The 26,355-nt window shown below is 43.6% G+C and overlaps 1 protein-coding gene across 3 annotated transcripts; it reads left to right on the forward strand.

Moving 5' to 3' along the window:
* Window positions 1-70: 70 nt before the first annotated feature.
* On the forward strand, window positions 71-22,133 carry LOC142483080 (uncharacterized). Of its 3 annotated transcripts, XM_075583162.1 has the most exons (14): window positions 71-147; window positions 310-369; window positions 7,922-8,128; window positions 8,777-8,995; window positions 9,326-9,351; window positions 9,439-9,733; window positions 9,832-9,900; window positions 11,464-12,281; window positions 12,368-12,444; window positions 12,525-12,632; window positions 12,710-12,918; window positions 13,001-13,066; window positions 18,522-18,617; window positions 18,731-22,133. In XM_075583162.1, exons 4-14 carry the CDS (start codon window positions 8,793-8,795, stop codon window positions 19,002-19,004), a joined length of 2,241 nt encoding a protein of 746 aa, XP_075439277.1. In that variant the 5' UTR covers window positions 71-147; window positions 310-369; window positions 7,922-8,128; window positions 8,777-8,792; the 3' UTR covers window positions 19,005-22,133. The 3 variants fall into 3 exon arrangements, with proteins under 3 accessions (XP_075439277.1, XP_075439276.1, XP_075439278.1); XM_075583161.1 differs by lacking the exon at window positions 7,922-8,128; XM_075583163.1 differs by lacking the exon at window positions 7,922-8,128 and having other exon boundaries at window positions 133-147; window positions 314-369.
* Window positions 22,134-26,355: the final 4,222 nt, after the last annotated feature.

Consider the following 26,355-nt stretch of genomic DNA (forward strand, 5'->3'; position numbering starts at 1 on the left):
TACAACTCCCATCATGCTCTGAGCACATGAAATCACAAGACGTACCTCAGCCTATCAGAGTGCAGAGTGAGAGAGAGGCTTGGAACACACCCGACCTCCATGGTTAAAATCTGGTGCTCCCTGCTCGCGGCTGCACACAATGAACAGGTAGGGAAGGGTGTGGTGTGGTGTGGTGTGGTGTGGTGTGGTGTGGTGTGGTGTGGTGTGGTGTGGTGTGGTGTGGTGTGGTGTGGTGTGGTGTGGTGTGGTGTGGTTTATCAATCCATCAATCCTTTTTCAAATAAACTTCATTTTTTTCCTCCCTCCCAGACAGGGTTGTGTCAGCCTTCACCTGTCTGTCGCCTAATATTTTCCTGCTAATGCACCCAGGTAAGTAGTGCTGTGCAAGCCTTGGTGTTCACTTTCTACATACTAATCATTATACAGTGTGGCATCTGCATTATCATTGTATAGATACACTCAATCATTACACTGCACAGCATGCTCATTATTAGTATATAGATACGCAACACCATTATACAGAGCGGCGTGTTCATTCTCCGCATATTATCCCCTCACCGCCCCCCCCCCCCCCCCCTAATCTCCATAACACAGACTCCCCATACACTCTCCTTTCCGCTCCTCCGACTTTTCACCTTGTAACCTTTGAGGTCTCTTCCCCATTACCCATACTCTGACATCATGCCAACCCACATGAACACAACACTGAGCTGCCAGTAAAACGGATACAGCTTTATTAACCTATAAGTATATTTTTTAAGCAGCAGTCCAAGCTGATGTTTCCCCCCCACCCACCCCCTTTAGTATGTGCATCCATACAATCCACACAATGATAAGTAATTAGCTTAGTTGCTGATCGATTTGTTCTCCTGTTATCGATCAGCGAAGATTCGGCTCGGGGGTTCACTACATGACTGCAGAGGAGTATTGACTCAGTATCTTTGACTTTGTAAATGGTTGCTATAGAAACAAAAAAAGGCTTTTACATTTGTAACCCCCTCCTTGCCAGGATCTCTTAAAGGAGGGTCACAGGTGTGTGTGTGAGAGTGATGTGTAACACATTGAGACTCCTCTGTCCTCCAGGAGCCTGGGCTCTGAGAGCTTCTACAGCTCATTTTTATACCCCTGAGGGATGTCATTATCCTGCCCCTGTAACTGGGCAAGCAGCAGACATCACTGATCAGATCTTCCAGCAGCAAGTTCTGGAACTAGTGAGCGGCTGCTCACCTGACAGGGACTGGTCGGCAACATCACTGGTCACCTGAAATATGTTACATGAAATGAGCTACAAAGAATTGGTTACAGTTAGTTGGGGCCTTGACACCAAAAGAAATTCACTTATATGCACTATAAGTGAATTTCTTTTGGTGTACAAACCATTGTACCCCTCATCTTCTTCTCTGATTCACTTCAGTTCACAGTTCACAGTTGCACCTACCTCTCATTATCAATTGTATTATTATTATTACACTTATACACATTTAGTATGGTTTAGTCGATCACTCCCTTACCCCCCGCCTTCTGTGTAGTTGGGGCCTTTCCTAAACATTAACCTGCTAACTCCCTATTAACCCTTGCTATGGGCAATAGTAGTAATCCCTCTAGGGGGGGTTACACATTATAATACATAAAAAATGTAATTCAGAGAGTGTGTGTGTGTGTGTGTGTGTGTGTGTGTGTGTGTGTGTGTGTGTGTGTGTGTGTGTGTGTGTGTGTGAGTTTTCATGGCCACATCAACCCTCCGCTCAATGGCTTATACCAGGGGTGCACAAACTTCTGGAGCTGCGCCCCCCTGCCCGGCAGCCGCACCGTTTGTGCGCCCCCTCTCCAAGGACTCGGCGTCAAATGATGCCGCGGGTCATGTGACTTCACGTGACCCTGCATGCGTCATTTGACGCACGTTGCCTGCCATGGCGATGCGTCACATGAATATGGCGACGTGTCGCAGAAGACCCGGCAGAGAGCAGGTAAGGTAGTTAGAGGCCTCACCCAGCATTTCATTTAAATGCTTTGGGGAAGAGCGTGGGTACTCTGTAACTGCCACGCCCCCCCAGTTTTCGCACCGCTGGCTTATCCTACGCCGCACCTTGTAACTTAATCCACGCTCACAGGGTTTTATTCTACCAAATGTACCAAAATTGCCACAACCTGAACAAGGGTTACCTTGTATGTATGCATGTCTTTATTTATATTGCGCCATTAATGTACATAGCGCTTCACAGTAGCAATACATGTGACAATCATAAATAACAATGTAAATAACAGGTCATGGGAATAAGTGCCTCAGACATAAAAGTAACATTTAGTTAGAGGAGTCCCTGCTCCGAGGAGTTTACAATCTAATTGGTAGGTAGGAAGAACGTACAATGACAGTAGGAGGGAGTTCTGGTAGGTGCGTCTGCAGGGGGCCAAGCTTTATGTATCATGTCTCGAGTATTATTCACGGTGCTACTCGTATGCTTCTTTAAGCAAGTGTCTTAAGGTAGGTCTTAAAGGTGGATAAGAGGGTGCTAAATTAGGCCTGCTGCCTCCAGCTCCCTAATTGCATTCTCTAACACCTCATGAAACGTTATATTGAACAGATCCAACCCCAGGTCAGCAAGGTGAACCCCATCTGACCTATAAAAACCCACGTTCCGAGACTCAAATTCTGAATGTGCAACCACCAGACATTCCAATTGCCAAATATGTTTACCAATTACGTTATTGATCTTACACCTATCCGCTCAATTGGCCTTGTATCCCGAGCACCTCGCCGCACCCCTCCGAACACCATTTGAGACCAAATCAACTAGCCCCTGAAACTGAACCTGCAACTGCGCAAGATCCCTCTAAATTGAATTAATTAAATCCAATGACGGAGCTGACACCACATCGGTGTTCCTTAAATGGACTAGGATCGCCCACAGTGGCTTCCTATACCTTGGAAAAATTAACAACTCTGGCAACAACTGCCGCCACGTCATGCCCCTCTTACCCCACCAAAGCAACTCTGCTTGTTCCTTCCTTTGTCTTAAGGGCAAACCTGCCGCGTAGTCCTCACCAGGCCTTCCAACATTTTTGGCATGAGCGGCCTCCCATGCCGCGAGGCTGACAATCTCCATAATCCCACCACTGCTCTCCGAACCCTAAAGGTTTTTGATACATCTTCCAATCCCAATACTGTACTTTCAGTAAAAATAACACGTCCACCATTTTCTTTTCCCACTGACCCTCCAGTTGGTCCCTTAACCCTTATTCTCAACATAAAACTCAGCGCAGCACCCACACTATCTTATACCTCGCCCTTTTCCTGAGCCAACCCTACATATTCCTCCCAAGCTGCCACATGCACTCTCCACATACCTGGAGTGACAGAACCCGCTCTGGAGGACACTGCTGACTGCACTGCACCATGTCTGGCTCCAGCTTTCTGAACTCAAATCAGCTATAAGCTGGACAAAGAAACAGCAATCCTGTTAGCCACCCCAGAACCTAACCTCACTGCTAGCTAGCTGCTCGCCCCATGGCTCCACTGCCACCACAAAGGGAAACGGCTCCAGAAAAGTCAAATTCCTAACATGCCCCGTCTTCTCCTAGAGGGCCGTCCGTGCCTCTGCACTCATGATCCCTGAAAGAACACCCCATAACTCACTGATCCAGCCGAAATATTAGTGAATAGATGGAGCACCTTATTATCCAACGCCGGGGCCTCCATGGGGTCCTCTCGTTATGGGAATCCAAGAAACCCTTCCAAACCCCTACATTTATACGGACATCCAAGACATCACTAGCATTATAATACAAATATGGACTTTTGTTTATGGGATATAAATAATATATGTTCCCATTAGGAATCCCAGCAAAGGATTTTGGGACTGACATGAATCTTGATGGATATTATGGCAAGAGAGGATATATTAGATACCTGATGATAAATATGTATGTTATAAAATGGAAGATGTATTTGTATATGAATATATATATATATATATATGATTTATTTTTTTACGTGTAGCTGTTGGTTACCATATAGTTCTGCAAGCTGTTGTGGGTAGAAAAGTATTTAGATGTAAGGTAAATATCTTAAAATATATAGGCCTCTGGGACACTAAGTGATTGCTGGGGATTATTAAGTGGTGAACCTATTGGTTCAGGGTAATCGGGTGATGTGGGATGACGCAAGTGCATACAGGCAGAAGAAATGTTTTCGCTTGATTGCGCCTGGGTGACCCAAAGTATGAAGTCAGGCGCCGTATCAAGAGGGTATATAAAGAGACGGCATGCAGAGAGCCGCTGATAGGACTATGAAGAGGACAGAGTGAGGTCCGGGGCGATAGTCCATGGTTTGAGTGAAGCTTTCACGATCAGGTGGAGGTGTGGTCTCATATGATTGTATAGTGATTACTATTATGTTAATACATTTTATAGATTATTATTTTTTCATATCGGAGTACTGGAACTTCTTGATAGTTTTTAAGATTATTTGTCTATTCTTGTGGTGAGAGAATCTGTCCCTTGTCATCCTCCTTATTCAAGATCTCTCTCTTCTCTTTCTCTCTCTTAGTCTTCTCTCTCTCTCTTCTCTCTCACTCTTCTCTCTCACTCTTCTCTCTCTTCATCTCCTGCTCTTCCAGATGTGTATCCGCTTCAGATCAGCTGAACTTTCTGCTGGCTTCCTATTAATTTCCGTATAAACTACAAAATGATCCTCCTTTCTTTGGCTCTACACCTCCCATATATCTCAACTCTGATCTCTTGTTACGCCCCTTCTTGTCTCTTGCACCTTTTACCTCAACATCCTTCTCCCATCAAAAAACTTTTTTACTAATCTCTCCCTACCTATGGAATATTCTTCAAGCATCTTCACTTTACACATTCACAGCCCAGCTGATAATCCACCTCTTTAAAAGAATCATCTCGTTAAACGTTCTACGCCTCTTGAATGAACTCTAGATGCACTTGCCCTCCCCTGACTACACTTCTAATAATGCACTTTTACTTCTAATGTGATTTTGACAGCAATAATCAAGGTTACAGTCCATTATAGGACCTTCATCAGAGCTCTGCTCACTACGCTGCCCTTGATGATGGTCCCTTCGGGGACCATAACGTTGGTTATTGCTGTTAGGTTAATACAGTCTTTTGATGGGATTTTCTGCAATGCTGTGCCTTCTTCATAGAACCTGGTTTTGGGTAAAGTATTTCTGTATTATATATTTTTTAACCCGTTCACTTGATTTTATATCTTTAACTTGTCCCTTTTATTCTTGTACTTTTTCATCTATTTTCAAACTAGTTATTATTTGACCAATTCTTAAGAGTAACTCCCTAGACCCTACCTTCCCTTCTAACTATTGCCCGGCTCCCTCTTGCCTTTTGCTTCTAAACCTCGAACAAATTATTTCTCCATGTATACTTCACTTTCTCAACTCCCATACCCTACTTGACCCTCTCTAATCAGGCTTCTGCACAGCATCCTCAACAGAAAGTGCACTTACCAAGGAAGCTAACGACCTTCATTTTGCCACATCTCTCCAATGCTGAGGTGTGCGCTGTATGTATGTACAGTGGTGTGAAAAAGAAAGTACACCCTCTTTTTTAATTCTATGGTTTTACATATCAGAACATAACAATCATCTGTTCCTTAGCAGGTCTTAAAATTAGGTAAATACCTCAGATGAACAACACATGACCTATTACACCGTGTCATGATTTATTTAACAAAATAAAGCCAAAATGGAGAAGCCATGTGGTGAAAAACTAAGTACACCTTATGATTCAATAGCTTGTAGTACCACCTTTAGCAGCAATAACTTGAAATAATCGTTTTCTTTATGACTTTCAGTCTTTCACATCATTGTGGAGGAATTTTGGCCCACAAATGCACAGCTCTCTTAAGGTCCAGCCACAGCATTTCAATCGGGTTGAGGTCTGGACTTTGACTGGGCCATTGCAACACCTTGATTCTTTTCTTTTTCAGCCATTCTGTTGTAGATTTGCTGGTTTGCTTGGAATCATTGTCCTGTTGCATGACCCAATTTCGGTCAAGCTTTAGCTGTCGGACAGATGGCCTCACATTTGACTCTAGAATACTTTGGTATGTAGAGGAGTTCGTGGTCGACTCAATGACTGCAAGGTTCCCAGGTCCTGTGGGTGCAAAACAAGCCCAAATCACCCCTCCACCACCGTGCTTGACAGTTGGTATGAGGTGTTTGTGCTGATATGCTGTTTGGTTTTCGCCAAACAAGGCGCTGTGCATTATGGCCAAACATCTCCACGTTGGTCTCGTCTGTCCAAAGGATATTGTTCCAGAAGTCTTGTGGTTTGTTCAAATGCAACTTTGCAAACCTGAGCTGTTATGCCATGTTCTTTTTAGAGAGAAGAGGCTTTCTCCTGGCAACCCTTCCAAACAAACCATACTTTTTCAGTCTTTTTCTAATTGTACTGTCATGAACTTTAACATTTAACATGCCAACTGAGGCCTGTAGAGTCTGAGATGTAACTCTTGGGTATTTTGCAATTTCTGGGAAGATTGGCAACTGTCTTGAATGTTTTCCACTTTTGAATAATCTTTCTCACTGCAGAATGATGGACTTTAAATTGTTTGGAAATTTGCCTTATAACCCTTCCCAGATTGATGGGCAGCAACAATTGCTTCTCTAAGATCATTGCTGATGTCTTTCCTCCTTGGCATTGTGTTAACACACACCTGAATGCTCCAGACCAGCAAACTGCTAAAACTTCGGCTTTTATAGATGTGGTCACACTTGCTAAGTAGCAGACAGGTGCTGCTAATCAAATGCCCTTGATTAATTGATCATCAGCATCTTAATTCCTATGGAAGCAGTAAGGGTGTACTTAGTTTTTCACACATAGCGTCTCCATTTTGGCTTTGTTTGTTAAATCATGACATTGTGTATTATGTCATGTGTTGTTCATCTGAGGTTGTATTTACCTAATTTTTAGACCTGCTAAGGAACAGATGATTGTTATTATGTCCTGATATGTAAAACCATGGAATTCAAAGAGGGTGTCCTTTCTTTTTCACACAACTGTATGTATGTACATAACCAATAAAAAGTTTATTTGTATAAAAAAGTTTGTTTGTAAAACTGTGCATACATTATTTAGAATTCAACAAAAAGTGAGGCTATTGGTAGGGGGTGAATACGTCTGCAAACAAACGTGCGTACGGTGGTTTTCAGACGTATTCGCCCCCTATCAATAGTCTCACTTTTTGCTGAATTATAAATAATGTATGCACAGTTTAACAAACAAACTTTTTTTTGTTTAATATAAAGCTGTAGTGGTTAAACAAAATACTGTTCTATGAGGATATGGTAAAATGTCAGCAAAGGAAATATGCAACCAGTAAATTTAATTTTGCACAAGTATTCTGCCCCCTAAGTCAGTAGAAATAATAACTTTATTTCAGATAGTGCTTTTCTCTCAATGGAACTGAAAGCGCGTCACAATCACAACACAGTGCGCGCTATGCAGCACATAGCATTGTTACAGACACAGTCCCTGCCCCGTAGAGATTACAATCTATGATTTTGTTGAATGAGGCACAGTGAGATAAAGGGATTTGCCCAAGGTCACGAGGACCTGACACAGAGAGTTGAACCAGGTTCCCCTGATTCAAACTCTGTCTTCCCACCAGTACTTGGTAGAAGCCCCTTTTTGCAGCAATTACTGGCGAGTCTTTTTGAATAGGTCGCTACCAGCTTTGCACAGTTGGATGGTGAAATGTTTATGGGAAAATGGATCTAGTTCTGATTAGTGTGTTGGGGATTGTTGATGGACGGCAATCTTAGTCTCACCATAAATGTTCCATTAGATTAAAGTCAGGATTTTGACTGGGCCACTTCTTCAACCACTTGAGTTTGGCTTTGTGCTTCGGGTCATTGTCCTGCTGAAATGTGAATTTCCTCCCCAGTTTCAGAGTCTTGGCTGAATTGGAACAGGTTTTGCTCAAGGATTCGCCTGGGTTTTGCACCATCCATTCTCCCCTCTCTCCTGACAAGCTTCCTTGCAGCCTAGGACATTTGGTTGCGGCCATTTTCCCGTGACCAATGAGCACGGCACTTCGCTGTGACTCACCCCACTGCTGGGACATGTTGCCATCGGCTACTTCACCGCTAAGGTAACTGCCTAAACGCCCTACCCTAAGCCTAAAAACCCCTACCCCAACAGTTACAACGCCTTCAATTAACCTCCTAACCCGTAAAACCTACCTTAAAAGCGGCCGACAGCGGGGATTCCAGCGGCAGGGTCGGCTGTGGTGCAGGGTCCGTCTGCGGCCGACCGCCAGCAGCAACTTGGTCGCGGCGAACCAGCCACGGCCTAATATTCCATTCCACTTCCCAGTCCCCGCTGAAGAGAAGCTTGCCCATAACATGTTGCCACCACCATGCTTGACAGTTTGGGTGGTAATGAGTCGGTGTTTACACATCAACAATAAGCCTGTCCCTACACAAAGCTGGACTGTATGGACTGTATGGACGGGTGACAAGAACGAAGACATTACACACACACATGCGGAAAAAGGTTTTGTGATCAGACGAGACAACAATTGAACTTGTTGGTCTAAATTCCAAGCGTTACATCTGACGCAAGCCCAACACTGCACATTAAACCACTTTATATGCTTTGGCCACATTAAATGGTATCCAGCTGTTTAATTTGGGCAGTCAAACATACAGTACAAACAAGAAATAGAAAATAATTCTAATTGTTCAATATCCTGAAGACTTATTATCTGACCAGCAATTTAATGATTTTGTTTTCTCAGTTTCATCTTGTGAATCATGGCCCAAGTGATCCCGAAACGTGGCCGTCCAGTGCGGCTTTCACCCACCACAAGACAGAACCGGCGTAAGGAATCCATTAAGAAATCGCACGCCAGTCGTATCAATCTTGGAGGTGCTTTCGATGAATGGATGGCTTTAAAAGATGAGAAGGGTTTCATGATGCATGAAGAGTTAGCATTTTACCTAATTAATACTTTAAGGTACGAATTTCACATTTATTATCGCACATATATTCGTTTATTTATGTAATAAACTATATTAGGGTTTTTCTAAGTCCAGGAGTGCCTACATTCATTTTTGCCTGTATTCCAGTTCCTTGCCGATTACACCCACGCAGGACGACGTGTGTGTGTGTGTGTGTGTGTGTGTGTGTGTGTGTGTGTGTGTGTGTGTGTGTGTGTGTGTGTGTGTGTGTATATCTGTCATACAATCAAATGTTCATTTTTTTTTAATACTGTATAAGAATCGTGTAGATAAAAATGTATGGTTTTGTTAAATTCTTTAACATTTTTATTTCATTTGTTTTCCAGGAAATTTGAAGCACTGCAGCAAGATGGTAAGTTAACTATATTTTATTTATCATTATCACAGTATTATAATTTTTTTTCCTTTTTTATTGTTGTTTTTTTTTTCATGTTAATAGTTAAACCAACAGGACCTGGATTAATCAACAACTCAGCGGAACTATCACAAGATATAAATATGACGGAGTCCGCAGATGGTATTAAACAGGAAGAAAGTGATTTCTCTGTTGGCTCAGAGCAAGTTATAGAGGTTTCTGACACGCCACCGTTGGAAACACACAGTGTGAAAGAATGTGTTCCCGGACCCAGTGGAATACCTTCCCCAACAAGTCCACAAGTACAAAGAGGGCCGTTGACCGTAACTTCTAAACCATTAGCAACATACATGATGAGACCTGTTTTGAGAAGTAACACGTGAGTGACAGTTTTTTGTAACTATTTTTGAAAAAATATTTGACTGATATTGTTACTTTTGCAATTCATGTTTTAAATATATATATATATATTTTTAGCTGCAAAATTGAGGAAACGGATGATGAATATAATTCAGAAGATTATGATGACCCTTTGACGCCAGAACAGTATGTATGAGCAGGGCCGCCAACAGAAATATTGGGGCCCAGGACAAATTAAAGGAGCACGGTTTCCCCCTTCCCCCACCAGAATGACATGAGGGCCTGGAAGGGGTAGTTGTGGGCCTGGAAGGAGTAGTTGTGGGCCTGGAAGGGGTAGTTGTGGGCCTGGAAGGGGTAGTTGTGGGCCTGGAAGGGGTAGTTGTGGGCCTGGAAGGGGTAGTTGTGGGCCTGGAAGGGGTAGTTGTGGGCCTGGAAGGGGTAGTTGTGGGCCTGGAAGGGGTAGTTGTGGCCCTGGAAGGGGTAGTTGTGGCCCTGGAAGGGGTAGTTGTGGCCCTGGAAGGGGTAGTTGTGGCCCTGGAAGGGGTAGTTGTGGCCCTGGAAGGGGTAGTTGTGGGCCTGGAAGGGGTAGTTGTGGGCCTGGAAGGGGTAGTTGTGGGCCTGGAAGGGGTAGTTGTGGGCCTGGAAGGGGTAGTTGTGGGCCTGGAAGGGGTAGTTGTGGGCCTGGAAGGGGTAGTTGTGGGCCTGGAAGGGGTAGTTGTGGGCCTGGAAGGGGTAGTTGTGGGCCTGGAAGGGGTAGTTGTGGGCCTGGAAGGGGTAGTTGTGGGCCTGGAAGGGGTAGTTGTGGGCCTGGAAGGGGTAGTTGTGGGCCTGGAAGGGGTAGTTGTGGGCCTGGAAGGGGAAGTTGTGGGCCTGGAAGGGGAAGTTATGGACCTGGGAGGGAGGAGGATGGGTAGGGAGAGGGGGTAGGAGGAGGTGGGAAATAGAAATAGAGTGAGATAAGGAGAAGGGAAGAGGACGGGGGAAGAGGGAAAGAGGGAGGAAGGAGAGAGGACGCGGGGAGGGGGGGGGGGGGGGGAAAGAGTGACACACAGGAGGGCTGCTCTGGAGCACTGTGACCTACATAAGTTGCCTCTAGATCTGTGTGCTGGAAGGTGCACACAGAGGAGCCTCCCTTCCACCTGTCTACAGCAGGAGTGCACAAACTTTTCTTGCTGCCTCCTCTCCTCCGTTCTTGCTCACCCCTTACCTCATGTTCGGCGTCAAATGACTTTGCGGGGTTGTGTGACGTCACGTGACCTACAGCGTCATTTGATGTCACGTTCCCATGGCAACGGTTCATGTGGCGTGACGTCATTTGACGCCGCGTTGCCATGGGGACGTGTCCTGAGCCGGCTGAATCTCGGTAAGTAGAGGTTGCAGAGGCCTTGCGCGGTCCCCAGGCATTTAATTTAAATGCCTTGGGGAAGAGCGTGGGACCTCTGCAACCACCCACGCCCCCCCCCCCCCAAAAAAAAAAATCTCACACCCCTGTTCTACAGCATGCTGTTTCTGACAGGTACCTCCGAGAACACTTCCAGGAGGACGTCTCTGGATCAGGACAAATGGTAGGATTGCAAGCACAGGGCCCAAGCCCCTTTACACACCGGGCCCAGGACGGGTCCTGGCTGTTGTTCACCCCCCCAACCCCCTCTGTCGGCAGCCCTGTGTATTATAATCAAAATAAGTCTCATCAATGTTATTTACTATAATATTTGAAATACCTTTCTATATTTTTTTCTATTTCAAAAGGATGCATCTACTAGACACTACGCTGGAGGATAGAGATCCGGATTTTGTCATTAGTGATGAAGACTCTGATGAGGACTCTGATGAGGACATGTCAGACTTATCCCCACCCCCCCCAAAAGAGTACTCAAAGTACTCATACCTACATTCAGATGTTCAGCAATTTGCAAAGATGAAATGCCACATTGTCTATGAGGAATGTTTGGTGGTTCTTCTGCGCATGGCTTTCCCAAGATGTTTCCATAAACCGTGTGATGAAGAAGTAATCATTACTGTGAAGACCGTGAGCACAGCAGCTCATGTGTTCGTAACATGTGCAAGTGGGCACCTGTGGGAGTGGTGGTCCCAGCCACTTCTGCAGAAATCTCCACTTGCCAATTTCATGTTGTCTTCTGCCATAGTGCTAAGCGGCAACAATTTTGCCAAGATTGCATTATTCTTCAAATTTCTAAACCTGTCATGTGTAGGACCAACTGCTTTTAATTCTTTTCAAAGACATTACATCGTGCCTTCCGTCAGCAAGTACTGGGCCAACATGCAGCAGGACATTTTAGGCAAATTCAGCAGGCCCATTACTATTATGGGGGATGGAAAAAACAATAGTCCTGGACACAGTGCAAAGTTCCTGACCTACACGTTCATGGAGTATGAGACCAAGGAAATTGTGGACGTCAATGTAGTGGATGTAAGAGAAGCCCATGGAACGTCGGCAAACATGGAGCTGATAGGTTTCCAGAGAGGTTTGCAGCACCTCCTTAATAACGGCGTTACGGTGACCGAGATTGTGACAGATTCTCACATCCAAATATTGGCTTTTCTTGGTAAGTTGGATATATGGACATATATACTTTTTGCGTTCATAGATAAACTTGTAACATTCATGAAAGCTTTGTATTTTTTTTTAAAGGTAAAAATTACCCTCAGATAAAGCACCAAATTGATATGTGGCATGCTAGCAAGGCTTTGTGTAACAGACTGCTAAAGGTACGTTCTACGCTTTAATTTTTTTTATGCAACCATATAAAGTATTATTTTTTAGGACCATGCTTTATCTTTTATTACAGGCTGCAAAATGTAAAAACAATATGGATTTGCTGCCGTGGATTGACTATATTATCAATCATTTCTGGTATTCATGTTCCACGTGCCATGGAGATGTCATTGTTCTTGAGGTATGCTTACCAGATATACATTTGAGTATTTATTACTTACAAATACTTGGTTTAATGTCTACATACTTTATCCACAGTCTTGCTGGCGAGGTATCCTCTATCACACTATCAATGTTCATGAATGGCCTACAACTATACCCGTAGAGGTTAATAAATGTGAGCATGATCCCATCGAAGGGCAAGAACAGAATTGGCTGAAACTCGAGTCACCCTCACACAGCGCATTGGCTGAAGTTGTGAACAATAAGTGGATAATGCGCAAGCTTCCCTATTTTACAAATGCTCGGTATGACTAGCATAAAAATAATTAATACCAGGACGAATGTTTTGTGAGGCAATTGTAAAATATCCTTGGTGCTATCTTACAGGTCCACAAGGGAACTGGAGTCTTATCACAGTCATTTACTGTACACGGCAAAGAAGATGGCTTTTGAGTAAGTTTGTTTTGTTTAATTTATAACCAAAACCCCCAAATAATGAGTGATTTATTGTATTTTTTTTTCTGGACATCTTCCCATGGCAGCATACACTATAGGATAATGCCCCTCTTATTGGAAAACCAGGAAAAGCATCTTCCATCAAATCTGCTAGAACTAAAAGCAGTACAAAGGGCCCAGAAGCTTTCCAATACCAGATAAGAGGTGGCTGTATAAAAATAGAATCAGACAACAGGTCAGTTGTCAAGTATATAGCCAAGCAAGGAGGAACCAGGAGCAGAAAGCTGATGAACCTCACAGCAGAAATCCTCTTTTGGGCAGAACGCCACTTGTCGGGAATTACAGCCATACATATCCCAGTATTAGAAAATGTCACAGCAGACTTTCTAAGTCGGAACATCATACACTCAGGAGAATGGGCATTAGATCCACAGGTGCTTCAAGAACTGGTAGAGCGATGGGGTCAGCCAGACATAGATCTCATGGCGACACATCAGAACCGCAAGGTAAGGAACTACTGTGCCAGACAGTTTCATCCAAGCGCACAAGGTACAGATGCTCTCAATTTCAAATGGCACTTCAAGTTGGCATACCTGTTCCCTCCAATTCCCCTAAATCCGAAAACAATCAGGAAAATCAGGGAAGACCAAGCAGAGATGATATTCATAGCACCATACTGGCCAAGAAGGCTTCGGTTCACACACTTGGTAAATATGGCAGTAGATACACCATGGCACATACCAGATCGCAAAGGGCTAATGCGACAGGGTCCAATATGTCATCCGAATGCCAAACAATGGGCCTTGACGGCATGGCGATTGAGCGGGAAACATTGAGACTGAAGGGTTGTTCAGACAAAACAATCCAGACCCTTTTACAAGCAAGGAAAAGTTCCAAATCGAAAGTATACCATAGAATCTGGCTTTGCTTTCGCGATTGGTGTGAAAAAGAAAAAGAAAATTTCCTTTCACCTAGAATTGTATCTATAGTGGAGTTCCTGAAAAAGGGATTTGAGAAAGGTCTCAGTCTCAGCTCATTGAAAGTACAGGTGTCTGCACTATCAGCCTTGTTGGAAAGAAATCTGGCATTGGAAAGATTTGATCATCAGGTTCTTGCAGGCAGTTAAAAGATTAGGGCCTCAAATCAAGAACAGGGTACCTACATGGGACTTGTTCCTAGTATTGGATGTACTAACAGCACCTCCATTTGAACCTATACAGGAGATAGGCTTAAAATGGTTATCATCGAAAATGGCGTTTTTGATAGCAATCACCTCAGCAAGGAGAGTGGGAGAACTACAGGCTCTATCAGCCAAGGAACCATTCCTAGTCATACATCAAGACAAGGCAGTTCTCAGACCAGTGCATCAATTCCTGCCAAAGGTTGTATCACAGTTCCATATGGATCAAGAAATTGTGATTCCGTCATTCTGTCCAGAACCAAAGAACAAGAAAGAAGAAAGAGTACACAAATTAGACGTTGTAAGATGTCTAAAAGTGTACCTGGAAAGGATGCGAGATATCAGAAAGTCAGACAGACTATTCATCATACCAGAGGGACCGAAGAAAGGTCAAGCAGCATCAAAGACAACAATTTCCCAGTGGATAGTGTCTTGTATTATAAAGGCTTATGAAAGCAAAGGACAAGATAAACCTTTGAACATTAAAGCTCATTCTACAAGGGCCATGTCTACTTCATGGGCATTTAAAGCCCAGGCTACACCAGGACAGATATGCAAAGCGGCAGTCTGGTCCTCATTCAATACATTCTTGAAATACTACAGACTAGACATACAATCATCAGCTCACGCAAGCTTTGGTCGTAGAGTGTTAGAATCTGTAGTAATATAAAGTGTTAAGTGTATTAATAAAGGTCAAACTGATAAGGCATTAACTGGTGGTGTTTATTCTGGTGTATCCCTCCCTAAAATTTTCACTGCTTGGGTATGTCCCAAAGGTGCCCACTGCCAGGGTGATCAGGAAAGAAGAAAATTTAAAACAACTTACCGTAATTTTCTTTTCCTGGAACCGTGGCAGTGGGCACATAGGCATTAGACATATACAGGGAGGGCAACTATGTGCCCACTGCCATGGTTCCAGGAAAAGAAAATTACGGTAAGTTGTTTTAAATTTTCTTCTTCCCTCCCAATTGTGAGAGGTAGGAATTGCTACTGTGTTTAGGTGCCCTATTTTCTGTGCCTTCATTTGGAATCTGAATCGTTTTGAAAGATGTCTCGGGCTCTAGTACAACCAGACAATGTTAAAGACGCTAAGACAAGTGCTCCACAAATTTGCTCCTCGCTAAGAAATGCACAAAATTGAAGTTCAGTAAGGAATGTGGCTTGTTACCACATCATTATGTGGCTCAAAAATGCAGGCCTTGCATCAAGAATGATCTTTTCTGATCCCTTTTTGCTGGAGTCGGTCTCAGTATATGACTTTGTGCCATCAGTCTTTAATGTAGACTGCATTGATTATTGGTTATTCTTGCTGATCGAGGACAAAAAAAACTACCCTGATGGACGGCTGGTTAGCGTTATGAGACCCTATGGAAAGCAAAATGGAAGCTACATGTAATAAAAAATATTATGGACACAGAAGCAGGCCAGGCCAGGACACTCGGGCTTTTGGATGCAGAGCGTGGAGCAAGATTATCCCTCGGGAACATGTAGAAGATTGTTACAGACGTGACTAGCTTCCTTGAAACTTGCAATAGATTTCTATTGTGACTGTTCTAGTAATGTTATTTGAAGCCTGACGAAAAGGCTTGAGGCCCTGAAATGTTGCTTATTTGCAAATATGTGCCCTGACGTTTCTGTAAGCTAGAAACTTTGAGAAACATTTTTATCAAAATTAAGAACTTTAAAAAGAAGCCACAAGGATCATGTGAGTTTACTTTTAAATACTTACAGTATTATTTTGCTGAGTGCTAGTCCAACTTCAAACAAACGTGTTAAAAGCTTTTCTCCTACCGGTGTGGGTGCAGGACCTGAGCACCAGATCACAACAGTTGTGAAGAACAGCTGAGTGGGTGAGTGCAAGTTGAACTTCGTTCTTTTTGGGACACCAAAAATGTGGTTACCCAAAGGTTGTACAAACATTCAAAAGGATGGAGAAGTGACAGATGATCATCTTATTTTAACATTTCACTTTTGAGAAGTGACAGATGATCATCTTATTTTAACATTTCACTTTTGAGGCTTACAAATCGGATCCATTTGGGGGTACACGTTCACATGTGGTGTTCTCGCCTAACTGAAGCGGCACATTCCATGGTGGTTTAATTTATAAAGGCAGTGGAAAGATTAAAACCAGTAGTTTGACAATCGATAATGCCAGGAGACTTTGGACATTTTCAGAGTCCAGACATTACACTTGTTGAACAGAAGAATTTAGGAAGACGGACAGTTTCTTTTTTGGACTCTTAAGGCAGGTTTTAAAGCTGAATAACCATTACATCTAGGTGGATAACAGAATGCATTTGTCTGGAATATAGGCAAGTGAACCCCCAAAGTTTTGAATAATGGGTGCGAGGAATGTTTGTCATACAACAGCCTTTTATTCAGGTCCCAAACACAGGGACCGCACACCAAACTTTATACAACATTGTAATGTTTCTTTATTTCTCTATTGTATGCGCTTCTATGAATGCCCACTCTTATATTTCCCTCCGAGTGTTCTCTTGGTTGCTTAACTCTTCTGAGATCTGGTCCCCATTCGTTCTTCTGGTCGAAATATCCCTCTGTATTATCCCGGTAATGCAAGCCCATTGGGACTCCTAGCGGGACCTGGCCAAGGGACGCTAATACCTTTTTGGTCTTTGCGGTAACTGCCACTTCCCTGCAGCCGGAGTGGACTGTTAATGCAGATCCACGGTTAGAGCCGATTCGCCGGCACACGGGAGTCCTCGTTATGGAGGCCCGCTGTAGCATACCATTTGCATACTTCAAAGCTTATATTGGACTCCCTTAATCTTCTTATGCCTGACTTAAAAGGGCTATCCCTATCTACAACCTGATAAAAAGGGAGGCCTGGTCTGTGCTATTACTTTATAAACATTACTTATCCACTCTCCTGAGGCTCTTCTACTCTGTTCTCCTTGAACCTAACCTCGAACATCCCCTCCCTTTTTATATACACTTTGTGATGTTATGACCCATGACCATATAGGGTGGGGTCCGGTAGACGCTAACCTTTTAAAGGGGGTGGGGAGTGTTTACATGTATTATATTTATCTTACTACCATTTTTTAAGCTTTAATATTATACTGGTGCCCCTTTTGTATTTCTTATTTAGGATTATGATTTGGTTTTGAAATAACTCGATGCTACAAAGTACAGGGGTTCCTGAAAGGATATTCTCTCTGTGATGATAGGGGCAGCCAGGCACAGCACATTACATGTTAAGCCCACTGCTTGCTCATACCTGTCAAGATGGCGACCGAAGTATTGGATTAGAATGGCTGTCTAAGTGTAGCCAAAATGGCTGCCAAGCATGGTTCATATGTGTTCCCTAAGTTAGTCATCTCTAACGACACTTTTTATTTGGTGTTTTTTGTTCACTATGCATTTTCTGTAGGATTCATTGTATGTTGGGCCCGTGACCCACTTAGTGAGGCCAGCATACAATGAATCCAAAGACTGTCCATTACATTGGGCTAGGTGCAGTGTTTAGACAAAGAGGAGTTGAGCTGGAAGTGCTTTCCTGATGGGAGAGTGTACACTTAAAGCCGGAGTCTTCCCTCCCCAGTAGTAAGGCATCTTGCCCTCTGGGAGGTTTGGAGTTGAAACCGGAGAGCAATGCCTGTTTCTAGCCCCGTCGGCTCATACCCTATTGGCCAGTTCATATTGCCCCGACCTTGGGGACATTCTTCAGCAATGTACCAGCTACCAAGTCCTGTTTGGTACATTGAGGATAAGCCCCTTGCCTCTGATTTCATTCAGTGAAAACAAATTCTTCCCTGATTGGTTGGCACCCGGTTTTCCATGTTTTCAGATAGAGGCCGGGGTCCATATAAGCCGATCGGAGTTCCACACTCATTCATGGTTGACCTCTGTGTCATCGACAAACTGGAAATCCAAATAGTGACCCGAGATGCTGTGATCCCTCGTAACTGGTATAGCCTGAGACTGATGGATTGTGGAGACATCCTGGCTAAACTAGCTTCGGCAGCACCTAGTCAGCTTGGAGTCACCATAACCTAGTTTCTGGTGAGTTATGACTGCTTCTGTTGCTCAGTTGGCTCCGGACCGAATTAACCTTGTTTATTTAACGCCTTCATTCTGTCTGGTGATTGTGATACTGTTATAAAAGTTTAATCTCCCGAGACACAATTGTGTGCTGGTACCTACCTTTTAGGATGAGGGGGCATATTCCCATAGCATGTGCTGCCATGGGAGGCTGCAGGAAAATAACATAACATTAAAGTAAATGCTCTTTGTTTGTTTTTTTAGGAACAATGCATATCTGACTCACACCCTTTTAACAGCCATCGACTATAATCATCACCTTGGTCGTAAATATTTGCTGAACCCTGATGGATCTAAACGGTAAGAATGAACATATGAATTTGAGGACTAACCATTTTACAGGCTGAGTTTAAGCATATCAAACACAGAGAATGAAGGTTCCATGTTACATAAACAATTCTCTTTTCTTGCAGACATAGAAAATACTACTCAAAAAAGAGGAAGCGCTGGACTTCTGTGCCGCTGAAATGTGCCAAAACCTATGCCTACATTCCAGTTATTATGAATGACATCCTCCAGAGAAGACTGTCTGACAATGTACCAATTAATAGAGCAGCGCAACGAGGTGGAGATGATCCTCACAATACAATTCAAAACTGTGCATCTGTGCAATGTCCCAGTGTCAAGATCGAGCAGCGCAAACCGAAAATGTTTCCAAGATCACAACACAGTCAGGACAAAGCATAGTCTAAAATATCGATACAATGCGGAATAAACTTGAAAGGACAATGGTAGCTCTCCCATGGATTCTAATCGCATTTAATAAGCTTTGATAGCTTATTATCATAGCTGTATGGAATCTTACCCTAAAACTTGACATTTATTTTAGTTTACCAATTATATTTAATTGTTTGTTTTTAGTCAACTGTTAAGTTTGTATGGGGTACAGAAATAAGAAGGGCCTTCGGTCACCCGTGAGGGACAGCAGCTATCCATCAGTCATGAGCTCATCAAAGTGAATTTTAGAAGCTTTATCTCTCGTAGGCTGTTATTTTCTCCATTGTCAGTATGTGCCCGACTTTATTTTTTATTTTAAATATGTACTTCTGGTATCAATTGCTTGTTCCAGCAAGTGGCTATACAGCATCTAACAGTGAGAAAAATTATATTATTAACGTATAAGATATTCTAAGCAGTCATGTAGAAGAGACAACCAAGAGTCAGTGTGGCAAGCACGGGACAAGACCACCAGGTGTGAGAGAGCCGTGCTGTCCACACCCACGAAAACATAACACAGAATTGGTGCCATTGATGGCGTTCGTACGCACAGGGGCAATGTACCATCCGAACAGCATCTTATAGGCATTTTCTTTGGTAACTGAGGAGAGAGGTAAATGTTGCTGCCTAACAGATGTCATTCGATTCCTCCAGCTCTGGGTTCATCCAACTCTACCTCCCACTTTAGCATATACTGTATGGGCATTTACTCTCTGGCGATGTATTCAAAAGTAGTTGGTAAATCAGGGAAATCAGCTGCTTCTCACGATCTAGAATCATCTACGCCTTCAAAATAGGTGGCAGTGGCCGGGAAATTATTGTCATGAGAAAATGATTAACTTGCAGATACCTGAAAATCTCTTTCAAAGGTAGTTCTTTATTCTCATGGAGGTCTGGAAACCTTATGATCTGTGGCCCCGCCATGCCTGGAAAGAAGGCTGCACCCACCCAGGAGCAAATTTAGCTTTGTGAAACTAATTCCTAAATTCTTGAAGGAACGTTGAAGCCTAAATGTATGATTATCCCAGAGGTCGAGGAGATGTTTTATCGTTGGACAGGACAGCGAGGACCCATGCCAAATATTCTTTTCCAACCACATTAGTTAATTATTGTTGGTAAGGGAGCTGATAGCATTCACTATGTCGACCCAGCTTCTTGTGTTGTTAGAATTACAAAGAAGCAGCTGGGCCAGCTGAGATGCCTGCAAATATTTCAATTGATTTGGAATTGCCAATCCATCCACTGGTGGGACTCCATCCTAGCTCTCCTACCTCCCCATATAAATCTGGTTATGCTTCACTGCATATCCTTTTTCAATGTTCGCCACTGGGATCGGGAGTGTATGTAACATGTACAGTAGTCTGGGCAGCAGATTCATTGAGACCAAAGCTATTCTGCAATCCAGGAAATGCAGTATCTATTCTATGTTTCTAAGTTGGTATTTAAGAGCCTCATGGGTGTGGGATAGTTTGTCCTGTCCAGTGGTGGAAGGATTTTGTCAGATTTATCCACAGATAGGGAAGGGAGTCTTTCTGCCATGATACATTGAAGTTATATTCAGCAGTTTGATCAGGTTTTCCAGAAGATTGATATTTAGGTTCAGCAATTTTGACTGATGTTAAAACCAGAGAGTGATCCAAATGGACATTTTGTAGTCATTGTTCCTTATTGGGATACCTTATCAAGACTGAGCCATCCTGTAAGTGAATAGCGTGGATATTATGCATGGTGAATGTACCTCTCAAATTTCTGGCTAGCACTGTATTTGCTTTGTTGCTGTGCTCATAAAATGTTAGGGAATCCCAGCACATGGCTTATTCTGTCTTTTAGATTGACATACATTGAGTTTTGCCTGGACTAATATTTTCTGTTAAAAGTGGCCACCCTAATGTCTTTCCTTCTACTAGTTTAGATCGAGTGAGCGTGCATTGATGCCTTGCAGTATGTGCTTTTTCCTGTATTAGGCCACTAATTATTTCCCCTCAGAAGAAAGACTTATGTGCCTCCCAAAAGGGTATGGAATTTCTGGGGAGCTATTTGTATCGGAAGAAAAACTTCAGATACGCCACAAGCTGCTGCACAACCTCTGGGGCACATAATAATGATGTGTATAATCGACATTTGGGGGTGGCGGAAGAGTCAACCGCAAGATTGGAGATGGATATCAATCCTGGCGTGGTGTGACCATGTGAGAATGGAAATACAAGCCTGAGCTAACTGAAAAAACAGACCTGCATCTATGTGAAACAAATTGATGTGAGAGTAGGCGTTGTAATGTGTGGAAAAAAATGTGTAGTCCTGGGCCGTAGGGTAAAGTGTTCTCCAGCGGAATCGGACATTTGGTCGCAACCATCTAGCCGTGACCAGGTCTTTGGATGTGGAAGGACCCTTCCTCGCCACCGGACACTCATCACTGGCAGCATTGCCAAGGAAAGTTAATTGAAGGGGTTTTAGCGGTTAGGGGGTTAATAGCGTTAAGATTTGGAGCTTTTAGGCTATGGGGTTAAGGTTAGGGACTTACCTTGGCGGCGAAGCGCCCCGGCGGAGAGATGTTCCTTCGGCGGGGTGAGTGGTGGCTAAACACTGGCTGAGATTTGGTTGCGGCAAAATGGCCACGACCACATGTCCTATGCCGTTCTCCAGATATCCAGAGCCGCAAATCCTTCATATGGTCTAAAAGAATTTTCGGGTCTTTGGGCGTTTTCCAGCCGGTTAGTGTTACTTCCCCTCCCGACCTATATCTAGTAAGGTCTGTCAAAGTCACCCCCAACAATCATGGTGCCTCTCGCCATGTCTCAGTGTGGGGAAAAATTGACCAAAAAAGGGGCCCTTTGCTTCGTTTGGTGCATGTAGGTTTGCCAATGTGACTTGCCCCTCAGAGAAATAAATCTGCCCTGCGTATCCTTAACCGCCTCTGGTTTGAAGGGAAGGGTGTTATTAAAGATTGCTACTGTTTTTTTCAGAGGCGGATGAAAGAAAAACCTGTGATAATTGTTTGTGAAAATATAATATATGCTAAAGACCAGCGCTAACAAGTATATACCAAATAAAACCTCAAAATGTAATATAATATACAAATATGTTGTTAATAAAGTGCAATGTGCAAAATTGTTTCAATCTACTGTGAACATCAGTTAGACATTAGTTAGACACAACATACATAATATTATGTCTAACAATATTACGATTAAGAATATCTCACTTCCCCTGCAGCTTTAAGGACAGTACTGTCATCACTACAAGACTTGGAAAAGTTCAATGTAGATCTTTAGAGCAAAAAATGCCTATAACGCCTGGCAGAGAAAGAAAAATAGTGCAAAAACGTATGTTCAAAGTGAAAATATTCTGGGGGGAAAAGAAATTGATATGTAACATTCACAAACCAATTTCTTTAGATATACTCTTGGATAGTATGAATGGATTCGTTTCAGGATATCCTCACAAGTCTTCGCTTGCGTCAACACTTCCTCAGGGGTACCTTAGGAATCATTGGTGAAACGCGTAGGGGAGGGCCAAGTAATGCGATAGTGACTGAGGCTGAGTTGGCCCAGCTGAAGAGCAAAGATCTCCCGGAGTGCCGCCCACAGATTCGGAAGCCAGGGTGCTGCAAAGTGAGATTAGCGGACATCACGTGACGCCAAAGTGGCTGAAAGACTCGAACAGCGTCGTTGCGGTGAGGATTATCATGGTTAAAGCCCCTACCCTACATGCTTGAATCTAATGTTTTAAATGCCCGTGAAATGGAAGTAGGTTGTACCACCATTTTGTTCTTTATAAAAACAGTATTATGATACAGTAGATTTTTCTTTCTCTTCCAATTTTTTGATTCACTTCGAGGAGTGAAGAATTGTGGGTATATCCTGAAACAAATCGGTTCATACTTTCCAAGAGTATATTTTAAAACCAGAGACAACATGAAACACAGACAGACCTCAGTGCACATCCAGCGAAACTTATACACGGTACAGTGCCTAAATATATATGTATAGATATCAAATAAATAAAATGATCTTTTAGTTTAACATTTTGGCCAAATTGTTGTAAGCCCCTGAGCCACTGCACGGCAGACCACGTTTCAAGGGTCCCTAACACTCATATAGATTCTTAATAACCTGTGCATTGCCAGGAAGAATGATTTATAATAAATCTGTCAAATTTAGTTGCAAAGTTCTAAGTCTGATTGAAGCTTTTATTAACCTATACATTACCAGGAAAAGCACTCTGTATTAGATTTGTCACAGTCACACTGTAAGCAAGCAAGTTCCCCTGAGAGTGGGAGATGCTATGGAGTGAGCTTTTAACCATTTAACCATTTATTTTTGGGGTCCAATATGAGCTTGTAGGTGTCCTGTATGTATCCAAGAGTATAGCCAGAGAAATTGGTTTGTGAGTGTTACATAGAGAGAATTTTATCTTTTTTTTTTTAATGGCTTGTAAAAATATGTAGGGATAGAACATCTGCTAATGCAGGGGCGCAAAGGGGTGTGGGAGATTTCCAAGGTGGGGCACGGCGGCTAGAGGTCCCACGCTCTCCCCAAAGGCATTTAAATGCCCGGGGACTGCGCAAAGCCCCTGCAGCTTCTACCAGGTCTTTGGCACTGCGTCGCCATGGTAACACTGCGTCATGACCCCAGGAGGGGGTATGTATGTCTCCTGAATGAATAGTATATTAGCTGCTTCTCTTTTATCGTTTTCAAATGCTAGCCAACACTTCCGTGGGCTATTAAAGCCTTTCACATTGGGAGAAATTACCTTAAATGGGCAATCCACACATGCAATTTTTGGGGCGAATGTTGTTTATTTTGATCATTGGATTAAAGCAGGGGTTCCCGTTGCTTAATCCCATTAAGTTCCGCTCCAGTGACCCTCTTGTGGAGTTACTGACCTCCGTAAGTACTGCCAGTAGCCGCTCCGCTTGGCTACCAGTGTTCATGTAATGTTGGAGTTTCAACATTCCCGCGGGCCAATAGGAAGCTGTGACATCATCGGGTTCAGCTACCTATTGGTCCACATGACGCAGGAGCTTTAAAATTTGCCGAGATACCGACACCCTTATCTTGGGAAGCAGGGTGGTCTCACAGCTGAAATGATGGGATTCAGGTCCGGGAACGACCTGCCTCAATCCTGTATCAAATAAAAATACATAGAAAAAAAAAAGGGCGTGGATGGCTCCCTTAATTGTAGACATGAGTGTGAGAAATGGATAGTATACATGTGGACTCCACCCCTTGGGGGGGGGGGGAGGAGGGCAGTTGATCCCAACCACCAGGAAAACCTGAGCCTGTAGAAATGAAAGGAGCGGCAAGGGATGGGGAGATAAAGTATCTTATATGACAATACAGTAAGTATCTCTCCGCCCCCCTCTTGTTAAAATATGACATGGTATATTAAGAAAATATTAACCCCTTAGTAGCCAAGGGATCAACTAGTCATGTAGCTGACTACAAAGGGATTAATATAAACATAAACATACATTACCTTCTCCCCCTTGGCCACCATCGTGGCTACTAAAGCATTGCCATGCAATACTTTACTAACCGCTAAGGTAACCAAGGTGTTAGCCCCTCCCACCACCTCCCTTGGAGGCCTAATCATCCTTCCCGGGGCAACTACCCCTATCATGCACCCCTACCCACACACCCCAAACAAACGTACCACCCGCTAGACTAATGACTAATAGCCCTATTAGTGGTGGCCAAGGTGGATCGATGGATACAACATATATATACTATCTCTCCCCCTCTCTCTTTTCCACTTCTCCCAAGTCTCTGCCTCTGTCACCCCTCTCCCTCCCATCTCCCTCTCTCCCATCTTTCACCCCATATCTCCTCTCTCCCTCTTTCTCCTTCCTTCCCTCTCCCTACTTCACCCTCTCTCACTACCCATCGCCTGTTCCCCCTCTTCTCCACCTCTCTTCCCTTCCTCTCTATCCCACACTCTTATCCCACCTCCTCCCACTCTCTCCTCCACCTTTCTTCCCACTCCTCCACTCTTCCCCCTCCAGTCTCCCTCTCTTCTCGCCACTCCCTCGCTCTCCTCCCCCCCCCCCACTCTCCTCCCCTCCTCACTCTTTCCTCCTCCACCTCTCTCCCACTCCTCCCCCCACCCCCTTATCCCTCTCTATCCTCTCCCCATCCCCCCTCCCACCTCTTTTCTCCCTCCCACTCTCTCCTCCCTTCTCGCCTCGTATCTCCTTCCACCACATCTCCCCCTCTCCCCTCCAAGGCCTTATCGCCTTCTTTCCCTCCCCCACCCAACCTCCACAGGGCCATATCTCGTTCTCTCCCCTTGCTCCTTAATTTGTTCTGGGCCCCAAGAGTTCTGTGGGTGGTCCTGCTAGAACCCCACACTGGCGGCTACTCTGAAGGTTACATGAGCAGCAGCTCAGCACTTGCAAAGTCTTTGCCTCCTCTAGGGCATTACAGAAGTACAGTCAAGAAAATGTTGTGTATGTTTTTCTGTAATAATTTTAGAGCAGCAGTTTCGCCTGTTTTTTGTTTTTTTATATTGATTCACGTATGTAAATGGAACGAGGGATACTCCGGAGCTAACCGTGTTATTTTGTGCTCTACAGAGCCCCGGGTTCCAGTAATACTTATCAATGAAGCGCCAGGTTTAAAGCTGCAGACCAAACAATATCCTACATGTGTTTTTTTTTTTTTTTTTTTAATAAATCAGTTCTGTACTATGAGAAAATACTTGTAGCATTTTTTTTAAAGAACTCTGAATTACATTTTCAATGTATTATAATGTAATAAGCATTTTTTGTTTCTATAGCAACCATTTACAGCCCTCCGCCCTGCCCTCTTTCTAGCAGTTCATCAATTCTATCTAGTGACTGCCTGGTCACATGATCTTCCCCACAGAACTTTGCATCTTTGGTCCTCTTTTGCTGCTCTGACAGCCATTTATTGAACCCCCGAGCCGAATCTCTGCCGACGATCACAGGAGAACGAATCGATCAGCAACTTATCTAATTACTTGTTGTGTGGAGTGTATTGATGCACATATTAAAAGGGAAATTATTAGTTTTTTTAAACGTCAGCTTGGACTGCTGCTTTAAAATGATCTCTATAAACCCAATATGGCCTCTAAATCTCGCGGACTCCATGGGCCAATAGGAAGCCGCAATCGATGATACTTGTGCCCATACTGAACTATCCATGGAGGAGCACTGGTATATTGCCCAGTAATGGAGGTGTCCAGTATTGAACCGGACTGTCCTGTATTTGGAAACACTGTCCAGTCACAAATGAGAGGAAATACTGGACATGTATGTGTATACCGGTATTACCTCTCTGGGTGTGTATGTGTATACCGG

Source organism: Ascaphus truei, unplaced genomic scaffold, assembly GCF_040206685.1.
Source record: "Ascaphus truei isolate aAscTru1 unplaced genomic scaffold, aAscTru1.hap1 HAP1_SCAFFOLD_2941, whole genome shotgun sequence".
NCBI classification, from domain to species: domain Eukaryota; kingdom Metazoa; phylum Chordata; class Amphibia; order Anura; family Ascaphidae; genus Ascaphus; species Ascaphus truei.